The 19,743-nt window shown below is 44.8% G+C and overlaps 4 protein-coding genes across 8 annotated transcripts; 3 read left to right on the top strand and 1 right to left on the bottom strand.

The window, feature by feature from the left end:
• Nucleotides 1-1,858: 1,858 nt before the first annotated feature.
• LOC108135964 (serrate RNA effector molecule homolog) lies at nucleotides 1,859-6,968 on the top strand. Of its 5 annotated transcripts, none has more exons than XM_017256923.2 (7): nucleotides 1,859-1,933; nucleotides 2,283-2,436; nucleotides 2,503-2,973; nucleotides 3,562-3,628; nucleotides 3,689-5,673; nucleotides 5,736-5,840; nucleotides 6,718-6,968. In XM_017256923.2, the coding sequence occupies exons 2-7, from the start codon at nucleotides 2,294-2,296 to the stop codon at nucleotides 6,785-6,787; spliced, it is 2,841 nt and encodes a 946-aa protein (XP_017112412.1). In that variant the 5' UTR covers nucleotides 1,859-1,933; nucleotides 2,283-2,293; the 3' UTR covers nucleotides 6,788-6,968. The 5 variants fall into 5 exon arrangements, 4 of the variants coding, with proteins under 4 accessions (XP_017112412.1, XP_017112410.1, XP_017112411.1 ...); XM_017256921.1 differs by having other exon boundaries at nucleotides 2,491-2,973; XM_017256922.2 differs by lacking the exon at nucleotides 6,718-6,968 and adding an exon at nucleotides 6,250-6,617.
• Nucleotides 6,969-7,154: 186 nt separating this feature from the next.
• On the top strand, nucleotides 7,155-9,157 carry LOC108135966 (SET domain-containing protein SmydA-8). Its single transcript, XM_017256924.2, has 2 exons — nucleotides 7,155-7,591; nucleotides 7,658-9,157. Exons 1-2 carry the CDS (start codon nucleotides 7,257-7,259, stop codon nucleotides 8,988-8,990), a joined length of 1,668 nt encoding a protein of 555 aa, XP_017112413.1. The 5' UTR covers nucleotides 7,155-7,256; the 3' UTR covers nucleotides 8,991-9,157.
• Nucleotides 9,158-9,688: 531 nt separating this feature from the next.
• On the bottom strand, nucleotides 9,689-10,889 carry LOC108135967 (mitochondrial mRNA pseudouridine synthase Trub2). The gene is made up of 3 exons (XM_017256925.2): nucleotides 10,677-10,889; nucleotides 10,403-10,615; nucleotides 9,689-10,350 (listed from the first exon to the last, which is right to left on the bottom strand). Exons 1-3 carry the CDS (start codon nucleotides 10,804-10,806, stop codon nucleotides 9,740-9,742), a joined length of 954 nt encoding a protein of 317 aa, XP_017112414.1. The 5' UTR covers nucleotides 10,807-10,889; the 3' UTR covers nucleotides 9,689-9,739.
• A 287-nt stretch (nucleotides 10,890-11,176) lies between these two features.
• LOC108138385 (WD repeat-containing protein 74) lies at nucleotides 11,177-12,755 on the top strand. The gene is made up of 3 exons (XM_041709936.1): nucleotides 11,177-11,380; nucleotides 11,438-12,488; nucleotides 12,561-12,755. Exons 1-3 carry the CDS (start codon nucleotides 11,293-11,295, stop codon nucleotides 12,673-12,675), a joined length of 1,254 nt encoding a protein of 417 aa, XP_041565870.1. The 5' UTR covers nucleotides 11,177-11,292; the 3' UTR covers nucleotides 12,676-12,755.
• The last annotated feature ends 6,988 nt before the right edge of the window (nucleotides 12,756-19,743 follow it).

Genomic DNA, 19,743 nt, shown 5'->3' with positions numbered 1-19,743 from the left:
CTAAGTTATCGAGCCGCATCCATTTTTCGAACTTAGAGTAAAATAAAAGGGGAGACGCCATAAGTCTAATTTCATTTGCAATGTCTAGCAATCAGTAATATAAATCTAAATGGTAACATGAATATCTACGAAATATATACAATTATAACAAGCAGTTCAAGATACGATTTCGAGTATATCTTTAAGTCAGAACCTATACGTATATGGATTGACAACGCACACAATTCGAAGACAAAGAACTTAGCGAGTAAAATCATTTTTCCGGAAAACACAAATAGAGAATACAAAATACAAACTGAAAACTGAATTGATGGCATTTTAGTGTAACGAGAAATACAAACAAAGTCGATAATCTAATCAGCATATTCTAAACAAAGCCCATTACACTCGAGATACGTAAGAAGAAATAAAATAGTAAACGGAAAGCGAAAATAACCGATTTAAATCGATCAACCCTCTCCAGAGGAAATTGTGTGTATGGACGGATCGTCTAGAAATAGTTTTCTATTTCACTTGCATTATTATTTACATGCTACACTGCCAGCAAACTTTTTCTTCACCTTTTTAGACTTATTCGCGGAAAGTGTTGAGTCGAATACCAAATATTGTTTCCTTTCTATATCTTCCCATATTGCAAGTATTCCCTGAATTGCCGTATACCGATTTTGATAACGAGAGAGAAGTAGAGATTGTTAGCATTTAAACTGATTAAGCAAATGCAAGCGTATGCATTACCTTCTCCTTACTTGACATTGGATGCACCAATACGAAGAATTCATTTGAGGTGTCCAAAAATCACGGTGCATAAAATATATACTTTCGGGATATATATCTAGATGCACTCATTTAAATGTACGGATTCTGACATCTAATTTGAAAATCTGTTTACTAAAGTTAATATTATTGCTAATATCTTGCAATACAGCAAGTTGGAAACTTTTGTTCTTTCAAAATCGAAACACTACATTAAGTTAAAGAACGAGAAACAGAAAAAAGATTGGGACGATTATAAACAGGTTATTGTGGAATAGGGCATTTTCGAGGGTCTGACGCATCGTCAGCAGCTAAAGCTGCAACTTAAGGCGTTAATAATTACATTTTTGGATCTTATTTCATAATTAACATTTATTTAGGCCTAGATACACTTACACTTTGCATAGTTGTATAACTAAGTTGTAAATATATACATACACATAAATCTAACAGAAGTCTATATATACGATATATGAAACGTGTAATAAAATAAAAATGATATATTTAAAACTTTTGTTTCACTTGTGTATTTCAGAAAATGACCAAGATTGATCGCATTTCTATAAATGCTAAAGGCAGTTTGAAAGTTTTTTTTTTTTTTACATAAAGTACAAAAACAAAAATAAGTAATAATTTAATTAAAAAAATGTTTAAAAAATTCTAAATACAAATTTGACGCTTAAAAAGTTTTGAAAGTTTTATTGCAAAATTTAAGGTTTGATCAGAAAATATATTTTTTTATTGGGACTATAGTTGTTCACTAGAGTGAGTGAACTGAACATGTTTACAATTATTGGTCTTTTTTTGCTCACTTGATCAGTTGTTCAGTTCAGTTTCTCAGTTATTCAGTTAAGCAGTTGCTATTCTAATGCAAACTAATTTTTGATATCCGGAAAAACTTTAATAATATTTGTGGCAAAAAATAATAATATAATCTTATATGTTAAAAGAATATTATATGCCCAATGAAATGAAAACCTGTGTGAACGCTTCGCAACAAGAAGCCGTTGTTGCGAATTGTGCCAGTATGAACGTAGTTCCAGTGGAAACCGAGTATTCTACTAATTTGGTATTTTTCAATTGGGTAATTTTTCAAAAAGTTTATTACGTTGCACAAAAACGGTCACACTGAACGATAGACGCTCCGTTCTGCGGAAAATTTACTATATTTAAGTAAAAGGTAATTGTGTGATTTGTTGATAGCGAGGAAACCCTAAAAAAGCCGTTGTAAGCTTACAATTTACGTTCGTAAATCGACAAGGGCACTAAACGTACTACATAGCCGTGCCGCGAAACACGTAAGCGATTTTGCGCAAATTGGCAAGATGGCGGCTAAAGTCGGCTCGATGAAAAACAGAAAATTGCACAAACTAGAATTGGAAGATGCTGGCTTGCCAGCCCAAATTGGCCACTGTGCAACATTGAGCGAATAAAACCTTTGGAGTCGTAAAAGTGAATGCACAGAGCGGCCTAGAAGTGAGGTTATGGACGAGCCACTTTCACTTACGCAGCCTCTTAACTCCTTGCAGACAACCAAACAATGGCTGATTCGGACGACGAGTACGACCGCAAGCGGCGGGACAAGTTCCGCGGGGAGCGCAGCGACAGTTACCGCACGGAACGCCGCGACGAGCGCCGCCCGGTGGGTGGCTCTGCCGGCGCCCGCGACGAGTGGTCGGAGCGGTAAGTGGAGGTCACCTATGCGCCATGACATGACACCATTACTGGACTTTACAGCAATCCATTCAGGGGCGCGGCTTCAGCAGGCGGTGGCGGCGGCGGAGGAGGAGCCCGTCACAGGCCGGACTACAGCGACTACCGGGGCCCGGGGGCAAGGCCGCGTTATGGGTCACCTGGCCGGGATCTGCCGCCCGCCAAACGGATGCGACCCGACTGGGGCGATAGCGATGTGCGTCCCAATCCACGCTTCGGAGGCTATGATCCGTACTTGATGCAGGCCTGGAACGATCACTATCAGTCCATGCACTCGGCGTATTCCCATGCCGGCCATGCACCACCTGCCCGGGAATCCGTGAGCAGCGGCGGCGGCGGCGGCGACACGCTCACCCAGCCGGCCATGCTCACCCTGAAGCAGTTTCTCGACACCCAGGACGAGAACATCTCCGATTCGGAGGTGATGCGCAAATACACCGAGTACAAGACGGACTTCAAGCGGCAGCAGCTAAACGAGTTCTTCGTGGCCCACAAGGACGAGGAATGGTTAGTAGCTGACCAGAGGGTGCATCTACGTCTACTACTACTACTACTACTACGGTCTTGTTGATATCTCTGCCTGTGCAGCCCCTTGCGTTTTTTAGACCTGTTCCTGAGCCCCTCCTGTTCGCCACTCATAACATTCTGTATATTAAGTTTTTCTCTGCAGCTTATTGAGTTTGTGACAGACAGAGACTTCTCTGAGAGGTTCTGCGCCATGTCGCAGAGCTGCTGATATCTACTAAATTCAAACTTGTAAATTACCCGGCGAGCAATGCCGAGGTGTGTTCATATTTTAAAACCGCGATTTATTTAAATTCGATTGTCGAGCAAAAGCCCAAATAACTATAAAAACAATCCCATAAATAACGAAAGCGCAAAGCTTGCAAGGTAAGATTTTGGGTGATAACTAAAACCAACAAAAAAAAAACCTATCTAAACCAGTGAAAATCTAACAAAACTGACTATCAACAGCGCCATAGTCTTCGCCCGGGCGAAGAAATGAAAAAGTAGAAACTAAATCGTCATCGGGGAAAAAAAAACCCTGTTTCTGCTTCTCACTAATTACCACAAACAACAATTATTTATCTGCAGGTTCAAAAACAAATATCACCCGGAGGACAGTGTAAAGCGCAGCGAGGAACAACGTGGCTTCCTACAGGTACTTTCACTTTGTTCACCTTTGTATCGCGCAGCTATTTTCAAACTTGTTTTGTTACAGAGACGCACCGATGTGTTTGTAGAGTTGCTCGAAAACGGAACTATTGGCGGTGTCAAGGTGGATTCCTCGCAGGGCGATGCCCTGATCCGTGTATTGGACACATGTGTCATAAAGCTGGAAGGCGGCACCGACGAGGACCTCAAAGTGCTCGACGAGAAGCCCAAGGAGCCGGTGGTCTATGAGCGAAAGACGGAGCCCACTGACTCGGCCAAGATGCCAGAGGAAGCAATTAAGAGCCCCAAAGCAGAGAAGCAGAACGAGGAGGACTCGCTGCCAGTGGTTGTGTCACCACAGCGGAAAGCTGTGAAACCTGTCGCCTCCGACGAGGAAAACTGGGACGATGAGGAAGCCGAAACTGCGCCACCCAAGAAGGAGGTGGCAGAGGATTCCAAGGCCAACGATTCCAGCGCTGAGGACAAGCAGGCGAATAAAAAAAAGACGAAGAAGCGCAAACGGAATAGCAGCGATGATGATAGCTCCTCATCCGACTCCGATTCCAGCTCCAGCTCAGACGATGAGAAGCTAAAAGAGAAGTACGATGTGGAGGATGGTCTGAGGAGCGAGCAAAAAGCCGAGGCGGAGAAGGACAGGCAGGAAGCGGCCAAAGCAAAGCAGGCACCGGAAAGTCCTAAACCGGAAGCGCCCATTGAAAAGCCAGCGCCCGAGTCCGAAGAACCACAAGCAGAAGGCAAACCTGCCGAGAATGACGAGGCAGGAAAGTCACCGGAGTCAGCTTCAAGTGCGCCCAAGGAGGCGGAAAATGGAGACGCCATCAAACTAGAAGAAGGAGAAGAAAATGCTTCTGCTGATGACAACAAAGCCGCTGAAACCGAGACCATTGATCTGGACAAAGTTAAGGAATTCCAGCCAAGAGCCCTACACCGCACCTCCTCCATTTTCCTGCGCAACTTGGCCCCCTCCATAACCAGGGCCGAGATCGAGGGTGTATGCAACCGTTTTAACGGCTACCTAAGGGTGGCCATTGCAGATCCACTGGTTGAGCGCCGTTGGTATCGCCGCGGATGGATAACCTTCATGCGGGACGTCAACATCAAAGAGATTTGCTGGGGCCTGAACAACCAGCGGCTGCGAGACTGTGAAATGGGTGCCATTGTCAATCGAGACCTGAGTCGACGGGTACGCCCAGCCAACGGAATCACCGCCCACAAGCAGGTGGTGCGATCAGACATTAAGCTATGCGCCAAGATCGCTATGAATCTGGACGAAAGGTTCAAACTGTGGACGGAGCCGTCGGCAAACGAGGCAAACTCTGCCGGCGAGTCATCGGCAAATGGCAACGCCTCCACGTATGGCTTCAATTCGAAGAATCCGGTGCTGCAAAACATTACCGACTACCTCATCGAAGAGGCGTCCGCCGAGGAGGAGGAGCTTCTCGGTCTCACCGGCGAAAACAAGGACAGTGAGGGCGAACCCATCGAGCGAGACGAGCAATTGATAGCCGTTCTCGACCGACTGGTGCTTTACTTGCGCATCGTGCACTCGGTGGACTATTACAACCATTGCGAGTATCCGTACGAGGACGAGATGCCCAACCGCTGCGGCATCATACATGCCCGGGGTCCACCTCCTGCCCGGGTTACCAGCAACGAGGTGCAGGAGTACATCAAGACGTACGAGAGCAAGCTGCAGCAGTTCCTCACCAAGGTTGTCCTACTCAGCGACGAGGAGATTAAGGATCTTGGCTCCAAGGACGCCGAAACGGAGGTGGAGAAGTTCGTGCAGGCGAACACCCAGGAGCTGGCCAAGGACAAGTGGCTGTGCCCGCTGTCGGGCAAGAAGTTCAAGGGTCCCGAGTTCATTCGCAAGCACATCTTGAACAAGCACGAAGAGAAGGTCGACGAGGTGCGCAAAGAGGTGCAGTACTTTAACAACTACCTGCGCGATCCGAAACGCCCCCAGCTGCCCGAGCATCCCGGCAGCTCTAAGCGCCCAGAATCGGATTCGGTTCGCGGCGGCGGAGGAGGGTGAGTGCAGCAGTCGATGATCTGTCTTATACTGAAATAATGAACTTCTTTCTTTAACATAGCTATCGAGCGCCCATGTATCCACCCTTTTCGGCGATGCCCTACGGCTTTGGCCCACCCATGATGGGCGGTGGCCGTGGAGGACGCAACTTTCCTCCCGTTCGCAGGTTAGTACATCGCCCTAAGATTTACTTGCAGTGTAGGAGCGCTAGCGACCATAGGATTCACAATAGTATTACCCAGAACCAATCAATAGATCAATTCGATCTATTTGATCGATCTCAACCTTTCTTTAAGGATCGTAACGATAATGATCTTAAACTGGCCACCTATTCTTTTGCTTGCTTTAGTTAGTGAGGAGAAACCTACAGAACCCTAGACATCATAAACATTGAGTGATTTTATCACTACAGCGGATTAAAACCTCGACCACAGTCACGCCTCGATAAGCACACACTTTTTAGCATTTAGGCGACACCCTCTCTCTCTTTTCCCATGTTTTTGTACTTTGATTTCTCTTTTGTTGGTCTAAATCGAAATTTGTCACAACTTTCTTGTGTCGCAAATTTTTTGCAGAGAATTGCCTTTGGAACACCAGCGCCGGCTTGTCGGTTACCATGATTTGGATGCGCCTGCCAATTCCGATATGTTTGACTAACTAATTGATTAGCACAATACGATACAAAATACAAATACAAATGAAAACAAACAGGCCCACTCGATGCAGCAATTATCGTTTTTTGGCGAGCTCAAGTTTTAAATGCAATTCAAGCAATGCTAGCAAAAGTATCTACTGCATATAAAGATGGTTTATATAATGCGACTACCGACTATCCGTTTTCCTGTACAATATATATCATGCCAATTGTATTAAGAATCCGACAAAGAACGTTGCTAACTTTTATTTACCCGAAATAAATGCGAATCCATAGACTAATCAAAAACGAAACTCTGTAATATTTTGCATATGTATCTGCCCTGCCCCCCCCACAAAAGTCTTGCGTGAATAATTCCAATATCTATATCCATTCTCGTTGCTTACAGACCCGGTGGTTTTGATTATCGACCCAGATCACACTACCGGGACTTGGACGCGCCGCAAGAACCGTACTAGAACTAGCTGTGCCCAGATCACAAACTAAATCTAAATCTAAATCAATTGTATTTATCACATTAACTGCTAAACACACTCAAACTCAACTTAAGTTATCTCAATTGACGCCTGTTTTGTACGGTATACCATTTTGTATGTATTTCACGGAAGAAAGCGAAATAAAGTGCGAATGAAAAGGGAATTTTCTCGAGCTTCTTTTTGAAAGAGCACCCTGTGTGCTCTCGTTCTCCACTTCAACCACCGTAAACAGAGAACAGTGGGAGGGCGCTGCTTCGAAGGGAGCAACACCTTCTCTTAACTAAAAGCAAGAGTATAGTATTTGGAGAAGCGTGCTAAAAATAAGCCCACTGTCGCCGGCATGCTGAAATGCCTCAACCGAGTCAAAAAGAAAATTTCCTTTGCCAACGTAACACTGCGCGGGTCGAGTGGTCTGCCAGTGGAAAAGTATACATATTTGGGGATCAGCGCAATGGTGTCGAGCACAGACTGTCCCGTTTGTGGAGTGGCTGCCTCGCAGGCTTGCACCAGGTGCAAAATGGTGCGCTACTGCGATCGGGAGCACCAAAAGCAGCACTGGCCGCAGCACAAGCGCAGTTGCAGGCCCATCAGCGAGCAGCAGGATGCCCAACTGGGCAGGTATCTAATGGTAACCCAGGACATTGCAGCCGGCCAGACGGTGTTCGTCGAGGAGCCACTGGTGGTTGGGCCCAAGTGGTATCACTCCGACGCGGACAAGGAGGCGCCCATAGTGGCGTGCGTGGGCTGCTGCACGCCCTGCCGTCTCGGCAAGCATCAGTGTCGCAGGTGAAACACTCATTTCTCCTGCCCCCCAGTAGGTATCCAATAGAACTATCCATCCATTTCTTGCAGATGCCGCTGGCCAGTCTGCAGTTCGGGTTGTGAACACGAGGCCCTGGAGTGCAGTGTGCTTAGCCTGGGATCGGGTGCATCGGCACCTCGGACGGATGCCCGCTCGTTGAACGACCACTTTAGGGGCGATGCCCTGCTGGTGCTCAAGTGCCTGCTGCTGCAGCGACAGAGTCCGGCCAAGTGGACGGCACTGCTGGAGATGCAGTCGCACGAGGAGGATCGCAGGGGCACCGAGCTGCACGATGAGGCGGAAAAGCGTGTCGTCAGCTACCTGCAGCAGCGTTTCCTGGGGCGGCTCAAGAAAACGAAGCCAAACTTACTGCCCGACTGCGGAGCGGAGCTACTGCATCGCCTGTGCGGCATCATTGAGACCAACTTCATGGTCATTGAGCTGCCGACGGGAGTGGAGCTGAGCGGATTGTTTCGGCAGGCCTGCATGATGGAGCACGCCTGCCAGCCCAATTGTGACTTCCAGTTCGATGCGATAACTCAGCAAATTGCTGTGCGAGCCGGCTGCGATCTGCGGAAGGGCGACCACCTGCGGATCAGCTACACCAACATCCTCTGGGGCACTCAGCTGCGGCAGCACCATCTGCGTCTGACGAAGCACTTTAGCTGCCGCTGCAGCCGCTGCCTGGATCCCACGGAATACGGGACCTATGTCAGTGCACTGGCATGTCTGGGCGATGTCAACCAGACGTGCGGTGGCATCCACCTGCCCGTGGATCCGCTGGACGAGAACACGCAGTGGAAGTGCGACACTTGTCCCATGCTCGTGGATGGCGCCTACGTGGCCGAGTTGCAGACCCACATGACCGAACAGGTGGACGGCTTGATGGCCGGCTGTCCGTCCGCCAATCAGATTGAACTGCTCCTGGCCCGCCTGTCCCAGATCCTGCACCCCAATCACTTTCACACGTTCAACCTGAAGCACACCCTGATCCAGCTGTACGGCAACGAAGCGGGCTTGGAATTGGGCAGCCTAAGCAGCGATCAACTGGAGCGGAAACTGCGCCTGTGCGATGAGCTGTACAACGTCTGCCGGCGACTGGATCCGTACAGCATCAAGCTCGCCATCTACGTGACGGTCATTCTGATCGAGATGGCCCACGCACTGGAGGAGCAGGCGCGCAGGGCGCCCGGAGAGGAGGGATCCGCTCATCTGGAATTGGCACAGGCTCGTCTCAAGGAAGCGGAGGTGATCCTGCAAAGGGAACAAGACTCGGTGGCTGGCAAAAAGTTGAACGACAAGCTGCAGAACGAGATTTTTGAGTGCGAAAAACAAATGCTAACGCTGTCTTATAACCAAAAACGTGACGTTGGTCAAAAATAATTTTTATATACTCAACAATACAGAATTTAATCCTCTAATTTAAAGTACCAGCATAGCATTAACGCACAATCTTTTACCCCATAAACATAAAATATCCTCTCAGTTAAATGTTCATATGGAAGCTAAAAGTTGTTGTTGCCTCATTTTAATAAAGCTAAAACTCTTTATATGGAATGTGAAACAATACAATATACGGGACAGCCCTAAAGACATTTTTCGTAAGTAATTAAATATTATTTATTAGCATTTATTTTCTTAATTGTAACTAAATTAAAGCAATAGTGATATATTTTACCAAAGTAATTAATTAGTTGATTTTTTAATTGGCTTAACTTCTTCATTAATTTCAGTACTTACTTGTAATGAAAAATAAAACCACAAATTAAAAATGTTTGTTTATACAATTTAAACTATTTCTCAACAAACAGTTTTTAGTTTTTGTTTTCGTAGTTAAAAGTAGAACTAAGTTATATGAAGTTTAATAACACCAAAAACAACTATTTAATGTTTGCAAACCTATGCAATTTTTTAATTAGTATTTAAAAATGCCTGTTGCTTCAAATTTAAACGAGTGTCAAGTGCTCTGTGCTTGAAATAAATTCCCAGTTGCTGTGCTTAACTGCGGATTATTCCTAGTTTTCTTAATATATTAATTCATTTTAAAAAATCTATGTGGATTAGAAAATGATCACTATTGGTTTCGTTAAAACCTACATTTATTTACATATAACAAATGATTGATCCTTAAATTACTGTGCAGCTTGCAGCTCGACTCGCGGCTGTCGCAGCAGTTGTGGGTGCGCTCGAAGGATGTCACGCTGCTGGCGCAGGTTCTTGACGATTCCGGGCAAGTGCCAGGCGTGTCTCAACAGACTGTCACGCACATCGAAGTGGGCGTGCCGCACGCAGCGCAGCTGGGAGCAGTGCGCCACGGTGCGGAGCTCCAAGGCCATGTCATTGATGAGCATGGCCAGGTACTCCTGCGTCTCGTTGATGGCATGCACTTCCAGCGTGAAGTGCGGCCGCTCGAACTGTATCAGTTTGATGCCATAGACAACGGGCTGGCTGTCGTCTGCGGGACGAAGAAGGCCCTTGCAGGCCAGCTCATAGGCCTCCTGGGTCTGCAGATCGACGCCGCAGAGTTCGAACATCTTGCGCTGATGCGAGGCCTGCATGGAGGAGGCCAGGCCGCTGATTCTGTCCGCCGAAACGTGTCGGTGGTTGGAGCGCACAGTGACCCGTGAGTCTGGCAGGTGGGTCTCCGTGGCGCTGCCCAGGCGGCCCGTGATGTGGTAGACTCGCACAGGTCGGTTCTTCCGAATGCTGATGGACTGACCCGTTCCCCTGTTGATGCCCAAGACTGTAAAGAAGTGGTTATTAGTAAGGAAACTAGCGCTGCGCAATCGACTCACGCAAAACGCCGCTGGTGTGTTCGCCCAGGCTGGATACTGTGGTGCAGATCAGGTCCCGCGGCAGGTACCGCGGACCGGCGGACAGAACGTGGTCCGACAGATCCGTCTGGCTGGCTATGTTGTGCAGCACGTGGTCGGCGGCGGTGCCTGTCCCCAGAAGGGGTCTGTCCTCCGGCAATTTACGAGGCTCCCGTTGCTCCATTTCGTTAAGGCCTACATAAAAGCCATTTTTAATTTCAGCATTGATTTGGGGATTTCGGTCACTTCTCCTTACCCTTGCAAATATTGCCGATAATGGCATTGCGCACGTGTTTTACCTTCATGCCGGCCGGTTTATACACATTTAGAATGCCGTTTAAGTGCTTGAACACTGTGGCAGCATCGTAGACCTTCGTGAGAGCCATTTATCCTCAGAAATTACATAAATTAAGCGCATCTAAGAATATTTTTGTTTTCAAATAGACGGATAGTGTTGGGAAGCACGCAGAAACAGCTGACTGCCAATCCTAATATCCAGCCCTAATCGAAATGGAGTAGGGCTGCCAACCCGTGTTATTTAAACTTGTTTTTTATTTCTTTTAAAAATTAATAACAAAATATAATATATAATAAACTTAAAAACAACACGAGGAAAACAAGTAGTTAACCAACTATTTTCTATGGATATTTTGGTTTTTTTCAAACGTGTTTGTAGGCTCTTAAGCTATTTTCCGCAATTTTAGCTTGAGAAGTAGCTACATTTTGGATGCAAGATTTAGCGGATTATATTGGCGCTCGCAGTTTGGTCACATTATTCGCGCTGCACGTGTAAAATTTGTTTTTACTCACCGCTGCCGAAATTTGTTAATTTTAATTTCCAGCCCAAATCCTGGAGAAAATAGTTTGTCGCAATGAAGTGGACTACTGCGAATTTAAAGCACGCTAACTACACGGCAAAGCATGAACTGTATGTGGGAACGCACACGGGCTCCTTCAAACGTAAGTCTGCTTGTTGTTTTTGCAAATGGCAGTGCAATCATTTGAACTGTTTTTCAGACTTGGTGCCCGCTTCGGAAAAGTCTCCGCATGGACAAAGTAACTTGAGCGACCTGGTTGCCTTGGACAAGGATTCTCGCGTCACATCGCTGGGCTTTGGCAACGAGGCTCAGACCGAAATCCTGCTCGGTCGCGCCAAGAACACCGTTGAGCTGCACTCCTTTGCAGAGGGAAAGAGCTCCAGGAAGTCGGTGTCCTTCACTGCCGCACCAATCGTGGGCTTGGCCCGGTACAATGACAAGCTGATTGCCGGCATTGGCAACGGCCAGATTCAGAGTCTGGAGCTGGAGGCGGACGAGGAAGCCGAACCTGTGGTCATCACCGCCGGCAATCAAATCGACCACCTGCGTCAGTGTGCGCAGGTGAGGAACATTGTGGCCACCGGCGGAAAGGAGCGGCAGAACAATCTGAAGGTCTACGACCTGAGCAGCGACGGCAAGCAGATCTTCAGTTCCAAGAACCTGCCAAACGACTATCTGCAGTTGGAGGTGCCCGTCTGGGACAGCGACATCGGCTTCGTGGATGGGCCCAGTGTGCTGGCCACCTGCTCGCGCACCGGCTACGTTCGCCTCTACGATACGCGCAAGCAGCGCCGTCCAGTTGCCTGCTTTGCCAGCGAGGAGCACGGAATGAGTTTCACGACGTTGGTGGCGCGGGGAAACTTCATTTACACAGGCACCACAATGGGCGCTCTGAAGGCCTTTGACACACGACGCATGAAGACCCATGTGCATACCTATAAGGGATTCACCGGCGGGATCAGTGACCTTCATCTGGATGCCACCGGTCGGTATCTGAGCTCGGCCAGCCTAGACCGATATGTACGCATCCACGACGCTGAATCCACAGTGCTGCTCTACCAATGCTACGTCAAATCGAAGGCCACCAAAATCCTAATCCGTCAGCTGGAAAACGAGCCACAGGACAGTGAGCAGCCCGAAGAGGACGCAGATCTGGAAGTGGATAACAACGTAAAGGAAAACAAGAGCCTTAAGGCAACACCGGTAGACAATGAGTACGAGGATTTGTTTGACCAGATGCCCACTGTGGGGTGAGTTTGTTTTCTGCTCTAATTATTCTACTCTATTTATAAGATAAAAATTCCCCTCTTTTTCCCCAACAGCGACAGCGACAATGAGTCTGAAGGAGATGAGGAGACAACTACCAAGCAATCAAAGACCAAGCTGAAACGAAAGTCTCTCAATCAGTCTTTGAAAACAAAAAAGAAAAAGTTGTAAATAGTTAAAGCTTAATCTGTTTACTTGTTAATAAGTAGCCTAAAGTAAAAAATAAAATATTAAGGTTTAATAATAGAAAACAGTTTCTTTTCCCGCATTTCTTGGAAGCTGAGTATTCGTGAGTTGACAGTAGATAAATAGATATAATACAGCCCGAGCTTGAATCATTTAATGTGTAGTCCTGACCAAGACAGGCTTTGAAATTTAATTGTGACCAAGCAAGTTTAGAAGTTTTGTTTGAAAAAAATTAAACAAGCAGAGGCATAACAATTTTCTCTTTTTTTATTTTAAGACACACCAAATTAAAGGGATTCCTAGGCACATGAGTAACATGAATATATAATACAAGTTATGAAATGAACGCAAATACAAAAGAGGACGACGTGGTAATGTCGTAACACCTACACAAAAACCACAGAAACCAAAAAAGCAGAAATATGGAACACTTGTCAAAAAAGGCAGGATGAAAGAGCAGAAATGACGAAGGAGTCGTCGCAGAGTCCTTTCAGCCTCGCAATACATTGTAAGTGGAAGGCCCTAATAACCAGAAGAGACAGAAAGCCCGATGAAGTATTGGATATGTAAGAATATTAACAGGCAGTGGCCCACCTTCCAAAGTTAACCGCGTGGCATGAGCAGTCCTTTGGTTGCGTTTCTTACATTCTACATTTAAATGTGGTTTTCAAAAGTTTCAGAACGGAAAAGGATATTGTTGGATTTAAAAATAGCTAAAGAAAATTTTGAAGTTGCAAAATATTTGTTTGTGGTTTTACAGAAAAGTTGAACCACAGTACCTTTCTGTTTTGGCTACTCAACCACCGAAAACTAACATATGGCTAAAAAATGGTTTTGTTAGGTTTACCAACCAAAACTAACTAAACTTTTTTCGCTGTATAGCTTACAGTTATACGTTAATAGCAGATTTTCAATTCAACGGTTATACATTGTAGTTTAATTCCTTATTCTTTTGCTTGTTTTCTGACAGTTGAAAGCGCATACTTCCACTCCACTAATTTAATATAGTCAGAAACACGTTTTCAGTCACATTATTTTACCCCACTTTTCCCGCCCAAAACCAAAAACAAGTTCAAGTATCTTTTAAAGGGCTCACACTCCCAGTCAGGAAGTTAAATGCCTTTAAAACAAGTTGGCAAACTATGTGGCCCAGTTTTCCAGCCAGCCCTTTCTCCTCCTCGAACCAGAAGTTTTGCGTGTTCAAATCTCCAGCATCTGGAGATCTGGAGTCCCTAAGCCGGGACAATAAAATTCCCAACTTGTACTTGCCCAGCATTCAAAGAACATTGAATCGAAGTTGCAGCAGGGGGAAACAATTTAGAAGAGTTTTTTTCATTCTTTAAACTGCAGTTGGTAGCAAAAGGAGGCCCTCGACTAGATGTTGACTCAGTTCAATATTTGCCGGCGTCCTTAGGTCCTCAGTCCTTAGGTCCTCAGTCCTTAGGTCCTCAGTCCTCGATTGTCATTGTTCAATAGCTCTGAGTGGATTTTAATTAGTCACGATCCACGACACCTGCACTGTGAATGCAAGTTGATAATTCTTCATGTTGATTAAAGCAAATGGGTACTGGCAAGTTGAAAAATTTAATTTGAGCTATGGGGGTTAGTCAAGCTGAAAACTTTTCATTTTTCTTTGCAACTAAAAGTCGGGCAGGTTAATTCTAATTCTGAGATACCAGACAACAAACAACAAACTTTCTATCGCGAGCACGCGTCCCGATTTGGGGGATGTCATAAAGGTTGCCGGTAGATAAGGATAAGCCAGAAGCCCTAGTTCCATCCCTCAGCCACCTCCTCTTCTAAACACCTGCCCACATCCTAAACACACTCAACCCAATGCTGATGCCAGATTGCCTGTTTGTAATCTCACAGCGTTTAGGAAAATTAGCTAAGCGTGCCACAAAAATGAGATGGCGGTGATTGAAGCCTGGATTTCAGTGAAAAATATGAAAGGAAAAAGCGATGGGTAAAATTTTAATTTCATCTTGGCATTTACTGCCTCCCCGTGAAATGTTAGTTATCCCACCGTTTTTTGTAGTTTCGGAAACGCGCCAGCAAAAACTTTTTATTTGGCGAAAAATAATTTGGCTCCGAAAGTTAGCGCCTCGCTCTGGTTACCATCATCATCGTCATCGGAAATTCGGCGCGTGACCTTTGACGCCGCCAAAGTTGGACTTCACCGGAGCAGAGCTAGGAATTTTTAATGTAAGTGCAAAGTTTGTGCTCGTGATTATGTTGCAATTTGCAAATAGCTTAGCTTATATATTTGGCTAAAAGTTGCAGTGACAAAGGATTTGAATTAACTACAAACTGGAAACTATTTTGCCCATCGGGGGTGTGTGTGTGTGTGTGTTTATTCAGCATTAGTTGAACAATGTCCTTGTAGCGTCTCAAGCTCATCGCCCTAATGGTAAGTCAACCCGGCCCGAATCAATCAAATCAACCCATCTGATGAGCTCTGGGATGGCGATGTTTGCCCATTTGGACACCACTTGGGCATGTCTTTTTTCGGATGGGGGATAGGGATATCCATCCTTGGCCTGGAGTGTCAGCTGTCCGCGGCCATAAAAACGAGCTGCGCGTTTATTTGCATACACATCGAAGGCTGAAAGCCACAACGAGCCTTATTACGATTCGAACACAATGAGAAGTGGCCCATAATCGTAAAGAAGGCAAGCAATTCACTGCCTCTGTTTCTGGCCAAGGCAAAAGCACTGCCACTGCCACTGGCGGATCCCCAAGTTCCGGGCAAAGATTTGTATCGTTGGCCAGTGGCTCGACAGCTGGCCAGTCCTTTGGAGGAGAAGGAGGAGGAGCCACAAAGGAGTTGCCAAGATGGGTCGGAAATTATGTGCATTGCAGGGAAATCATGCGCTTTCGTCCACACCCGAGGAGAAATGGAAACGAAAGCCAGGATCTCCAACGAATGCTACATGGAAAACGTGGACCCTGGGGCCGCAATCAATCGATGAAGTAGTTAGCATATTGGAGGCCATTCCCATATACTGTTTTAAAGTGAATCGATACGGGACGAGTTACGCCCCTTACCAAGTACCAAATATTTTGGCATGTGTGCCAATTTTGGTAAGATCGAAGTTAATTTAGCGGAATGTGGCCAAAACAAAATATGTGGGCTAACCAGCGCTCAGCCATGGGCGAAGGAGAGTTGTGTGAGTTGCAAATGTGCCACGGCAGACTGTCTGGCACTTTGCATTTCTGGCCCAATTGACTTTTAATGGCTCCATACTCCTGCGATGCGGCTGAAACAACAATCGCCAATTCGGCTGCCTTTCGTAATGTTTAAGGCAAGGACAAAAAAAGGAAAAAAAGGGTTGCAAAATATTGAAATTGATTTTGGGTGAGATAAAAAAGAAAGCCTCTTACTCAGCGGCCTCCGCTTGCAGGCTTTTTTTTCGGGCATTGCTCCCCGCCCCTTTCTGGCCCAGAAATGCCACTTACTGAATGGCTGAAATCTGCTTGGAAATTCTTCCAGTAAATCCCATTAATGCCGAACAGAGCGAAAACACGAAGGGAAGGGGACACGTCTTGACTAATTACTTTTCATTTGATTTCCAATGAAGCCCGAAGCAGGTGACGAGGGCACCGTTTCGCAAATAAGTTTATTTTTTTTACTTACGGGAAAAAAACCTAATTAGGTTTCCAGCTACTCCAAATTTATTTACTCATGGTTTTTTTTCCTATGATAAATAAGTCATAAATATTCTATGAATAGCAAGATTATCTAAAATCTTTGATTTAATCACCTTAAGCTACTTTATAAAAAAAAAAATTATGACAAATTAGAACTGATTTCGTCTTATTTTTTCTTTGTGCTCCTCTTTCTATGGTAAATCATTTGCATAGATTCCACCGTGGGAAATGTTCGACCATCTTGACCCACCTGCTGCTCCCGCTTGTCTTTTAATTGTAATTGTTGTTTTTGCTTAAAACTGTCACTAAATAATGTGTGTGTGCATTTAAGCCGCTTTGGGCGGCGGGTAAGCCTATTACGTGAGCCCCACCGCCGTTTTCAGGGAAAAAAGAGCGACAGGTAGCTGGAGCAGAAAAGCTGTTGATTTAATGTGATGTCGCTGCTGAACAGGAGTTCTAGATCTTATACGGCCCTTAAGCTTACCCTATAAGGTAATATATACAATCTTGACCGCAGCGATATATGGGTAACTATAATAGCTATAGTACTAGAAATGGGAAGGTGGGAAGGTGGACTCCAGTGTTGCGGTCTTACATCAGAAACATTCCATCCAAATTACTCTTTATCACCCTTCACCATCCTTCAGTGAATTCCTTTGTTACGGACCGTTTCCTACGCTTTTGGCCAGGCCTTTCTGTTTACTCCATGGCCGGATTAGGCCAGCGCGGGGCCTGTAGCAAATTCTGTCAAGGAGCCCTTGATTCTCTTCAAGTTTATTGAATTTCGATTAATCTAAATTTTATTTGTGGAAATTAAAAAAACTCAGCAATAAATATAAACTTTTTAGTTAATACACCCCTTGCTCATCTTGTATAAATCTTGTTATTTTTTTTGTTTTTTAAGCTTTTTTTTTTTAAATTTGCAAATACATTGATTTAAAAAATATGTTCACACTTTCATCTAAACTTATACTTTTTTTACGGGAATGTGTGGGCCCCAAAAATTAACGGGCCCATACGCTGGCTACATGGTTAATCTGCCTTTGCTCCTCTCCTAGACAAACGTTTTCTATTGATTTCAATTTAATGGTAATGGTGAATTTGCACAAACGAAATTAAATACAAGGGATTGAAATTCAATAAAGTTGAAAGTGTAGACTGCGGATAGAAACGACGTCTGGTTCATCTAGAATTCATTACATAATTGCCATGATAAATGGTTCGGAGGATAAAGAAAATATTGATGATGTTTTCTGTTTAAGCTTCATTCATGCCAATTTAATAGTCGAGTCCCAAGTTAAGGCAATTCATTAGATCTCATCAAGCAAACAAGCAAAGCCGCAATAATGCCGGAAACAACTTGCTGGCCTATGGACTTAAGCAGACCGGAATGTAAATAAGAATTTAGCCGCAATGAAAACACGATTCGGCAGTGGACCATAACCAGACAGGATGAGGACCTAGCCTCTACTCCTGCTTAGACATCTGTTCCGACATCTTCCTTCCTTCCTCTTCCTTGAATTGTTTAGCAGGGCATTGCAATTAACAAGACAAAAAGCGGCGAAATCAGAGCAGGCCGAACCTTAAATGCCCTTGGATATAGTGTATACTTATGCACTGGTATTGGTTAGAACTTAGCAAGTCTTTTAATGGTTAGAAACAGTTAGAAATTTTAAAAAATACTAATATCTAAAAATACACACTCAAAATTTCATATCGTTCTGGTGAATATTTTCGAAGTGACACCCAAATTTTAAAAGCGATTACTCAAAATGGTGTTTTTGAAGACAGTTACCAACAAAGCTCGAAAACGGCTGAAATTTCTCAAATTTTAACACGAGATTCTTAAGTATATTTTTTAGTATTAACTGAAGATTTTTTTTTATCTGATAAATATCTTTCTTTTATGAGCAAGTTGAGACCGAAATTTTGCTAAAAAATCTATTTCTTTTCTTTGAGAAACCGCAATTTTGTTAAAAGATGTTATTTTTCTTATTCCTTCGATTAATTACTAGATTAGACAATACTTTAAGGACACCTCTTTGATTTTGTAAGTTTTGGAGGATCCAGTCCAAAGATATAGTGGTCACCGCAAAACGCCTTTTTTTTTAAAGGATCTCCCGGAGATTAGCAGCAGCTCGTTTCCAAATAAATATTTCTTCCAATACTTAGTCTTAAAATACATAATATGTGTACAAAATGCAAGATAATTAAATTTTATAGTTTACTCAGAAAAAATGTTTAAAAATTCGCTTTTTTTCATTCTTCTAACTGTTATATACAGTTAATACAAGTTAAGTTTCCCAAATAAAAATAGCATTTGAGAGTAATCATGAAACGAAGAAACAAATGTAAGTGACTTTTCTAACTATGAAGTGTGTGTATTTATAGGGGTCCAAGTACAAGGAGCACACACATAAAGCTCCTGTGGTTTTCATTAGACTTAGTTTTGGTCAAGAAGGCAATCACATTGCCGTAAGCGCTTCAGTTAAAGGATGACACCACTGGCTAGTGTATATGGGCCACGGACCAGCCGTCAAAGAAGACCAACCGGAGGAGCAGGCTGCGTGTTGGCCCAACATAAAAGAGAAAGTAACAGCCTTTGCGGAGAAAGCGGCTGTCTATCTGCTTTCCTGGGGACATGCTGGATAATGAGGACTTATGAATGCGTGAACACATAAAAGATAAGATTCAAGCAGGTGGAGTGGCCACTAATTGTTAGTTATATTCGTGCTGTCTATGCCATAAAGGATGTGCTCATCCGGCCCGTCGATAAATCACTTAGAACCACTTGTGTGTGTGTGTGTGTGTGTGTGTGAGTATGCGTGTGTGCGTGTGTGTGCCGGGTCTTTGGAGTCCCGCTCTGCACTTGATAATCTCATTACCAGGTCTTGCATCGGAAACGCACGCTCTCCTTATTTGCATGCAAGCAAGTCTGTTGGTTTAGCACGTGTTGCTCATTTAAAGATATCTTGTCCGCATAAACTCTTGTCCGAAATGGGCTATACTTGTGCTGCATGAGCTTGTTCTACTTTCCGGTTCACTAGCTAAATGACTTTCAGTCTTTCGGTGGTCGTAAACTTTCAACTAAACTGGCCCTAAACAGTTTCAGCCTATCCAGCCACCCGCTCTGAACCGCTCACTCAATGCGGTTCAGAGTATAATTAGCTAATTGTGCGATGGTCATCACAGATCCCAGAATCGGAGCCCAGTTGCCTGCGAATCAGCGGCGCATTTGTGGCAAAAGCTGGTGGCAGTGGCATTTACCTTTCCGTTGCGATGCCATAAATCCGATGCCGATGCCGTTTGCTGATGCCCTTTGACTCCCGCTGTGCCGGACGATGAATGCCCATGCCCATGCCCCCGCAACCCGAAAATGTTGTGATGTCAGTGAGGGTCCGG

This window comes from Drosophila elegans, unplaced genomic scaffold (genome assembly GCF_018152505.1).
Source record: "Drosophila elegans isolate 14027-0461.03 unplaced genomic scaffold, ASM1815250v1 contig_520, whole genome shotgun sequence".
Taxonomy (NCBI): Eukaryota; Metazoa; Arthropoda; class Insecta; order Diptera; family Drosophilidae; genus Drosophila; species Drosophila elegans.
The sequence above is the reverse complement of the archived record's forward strand: the minus strand, read 5'-3'. Positions and strand labels throughout refer to the sequence as shown.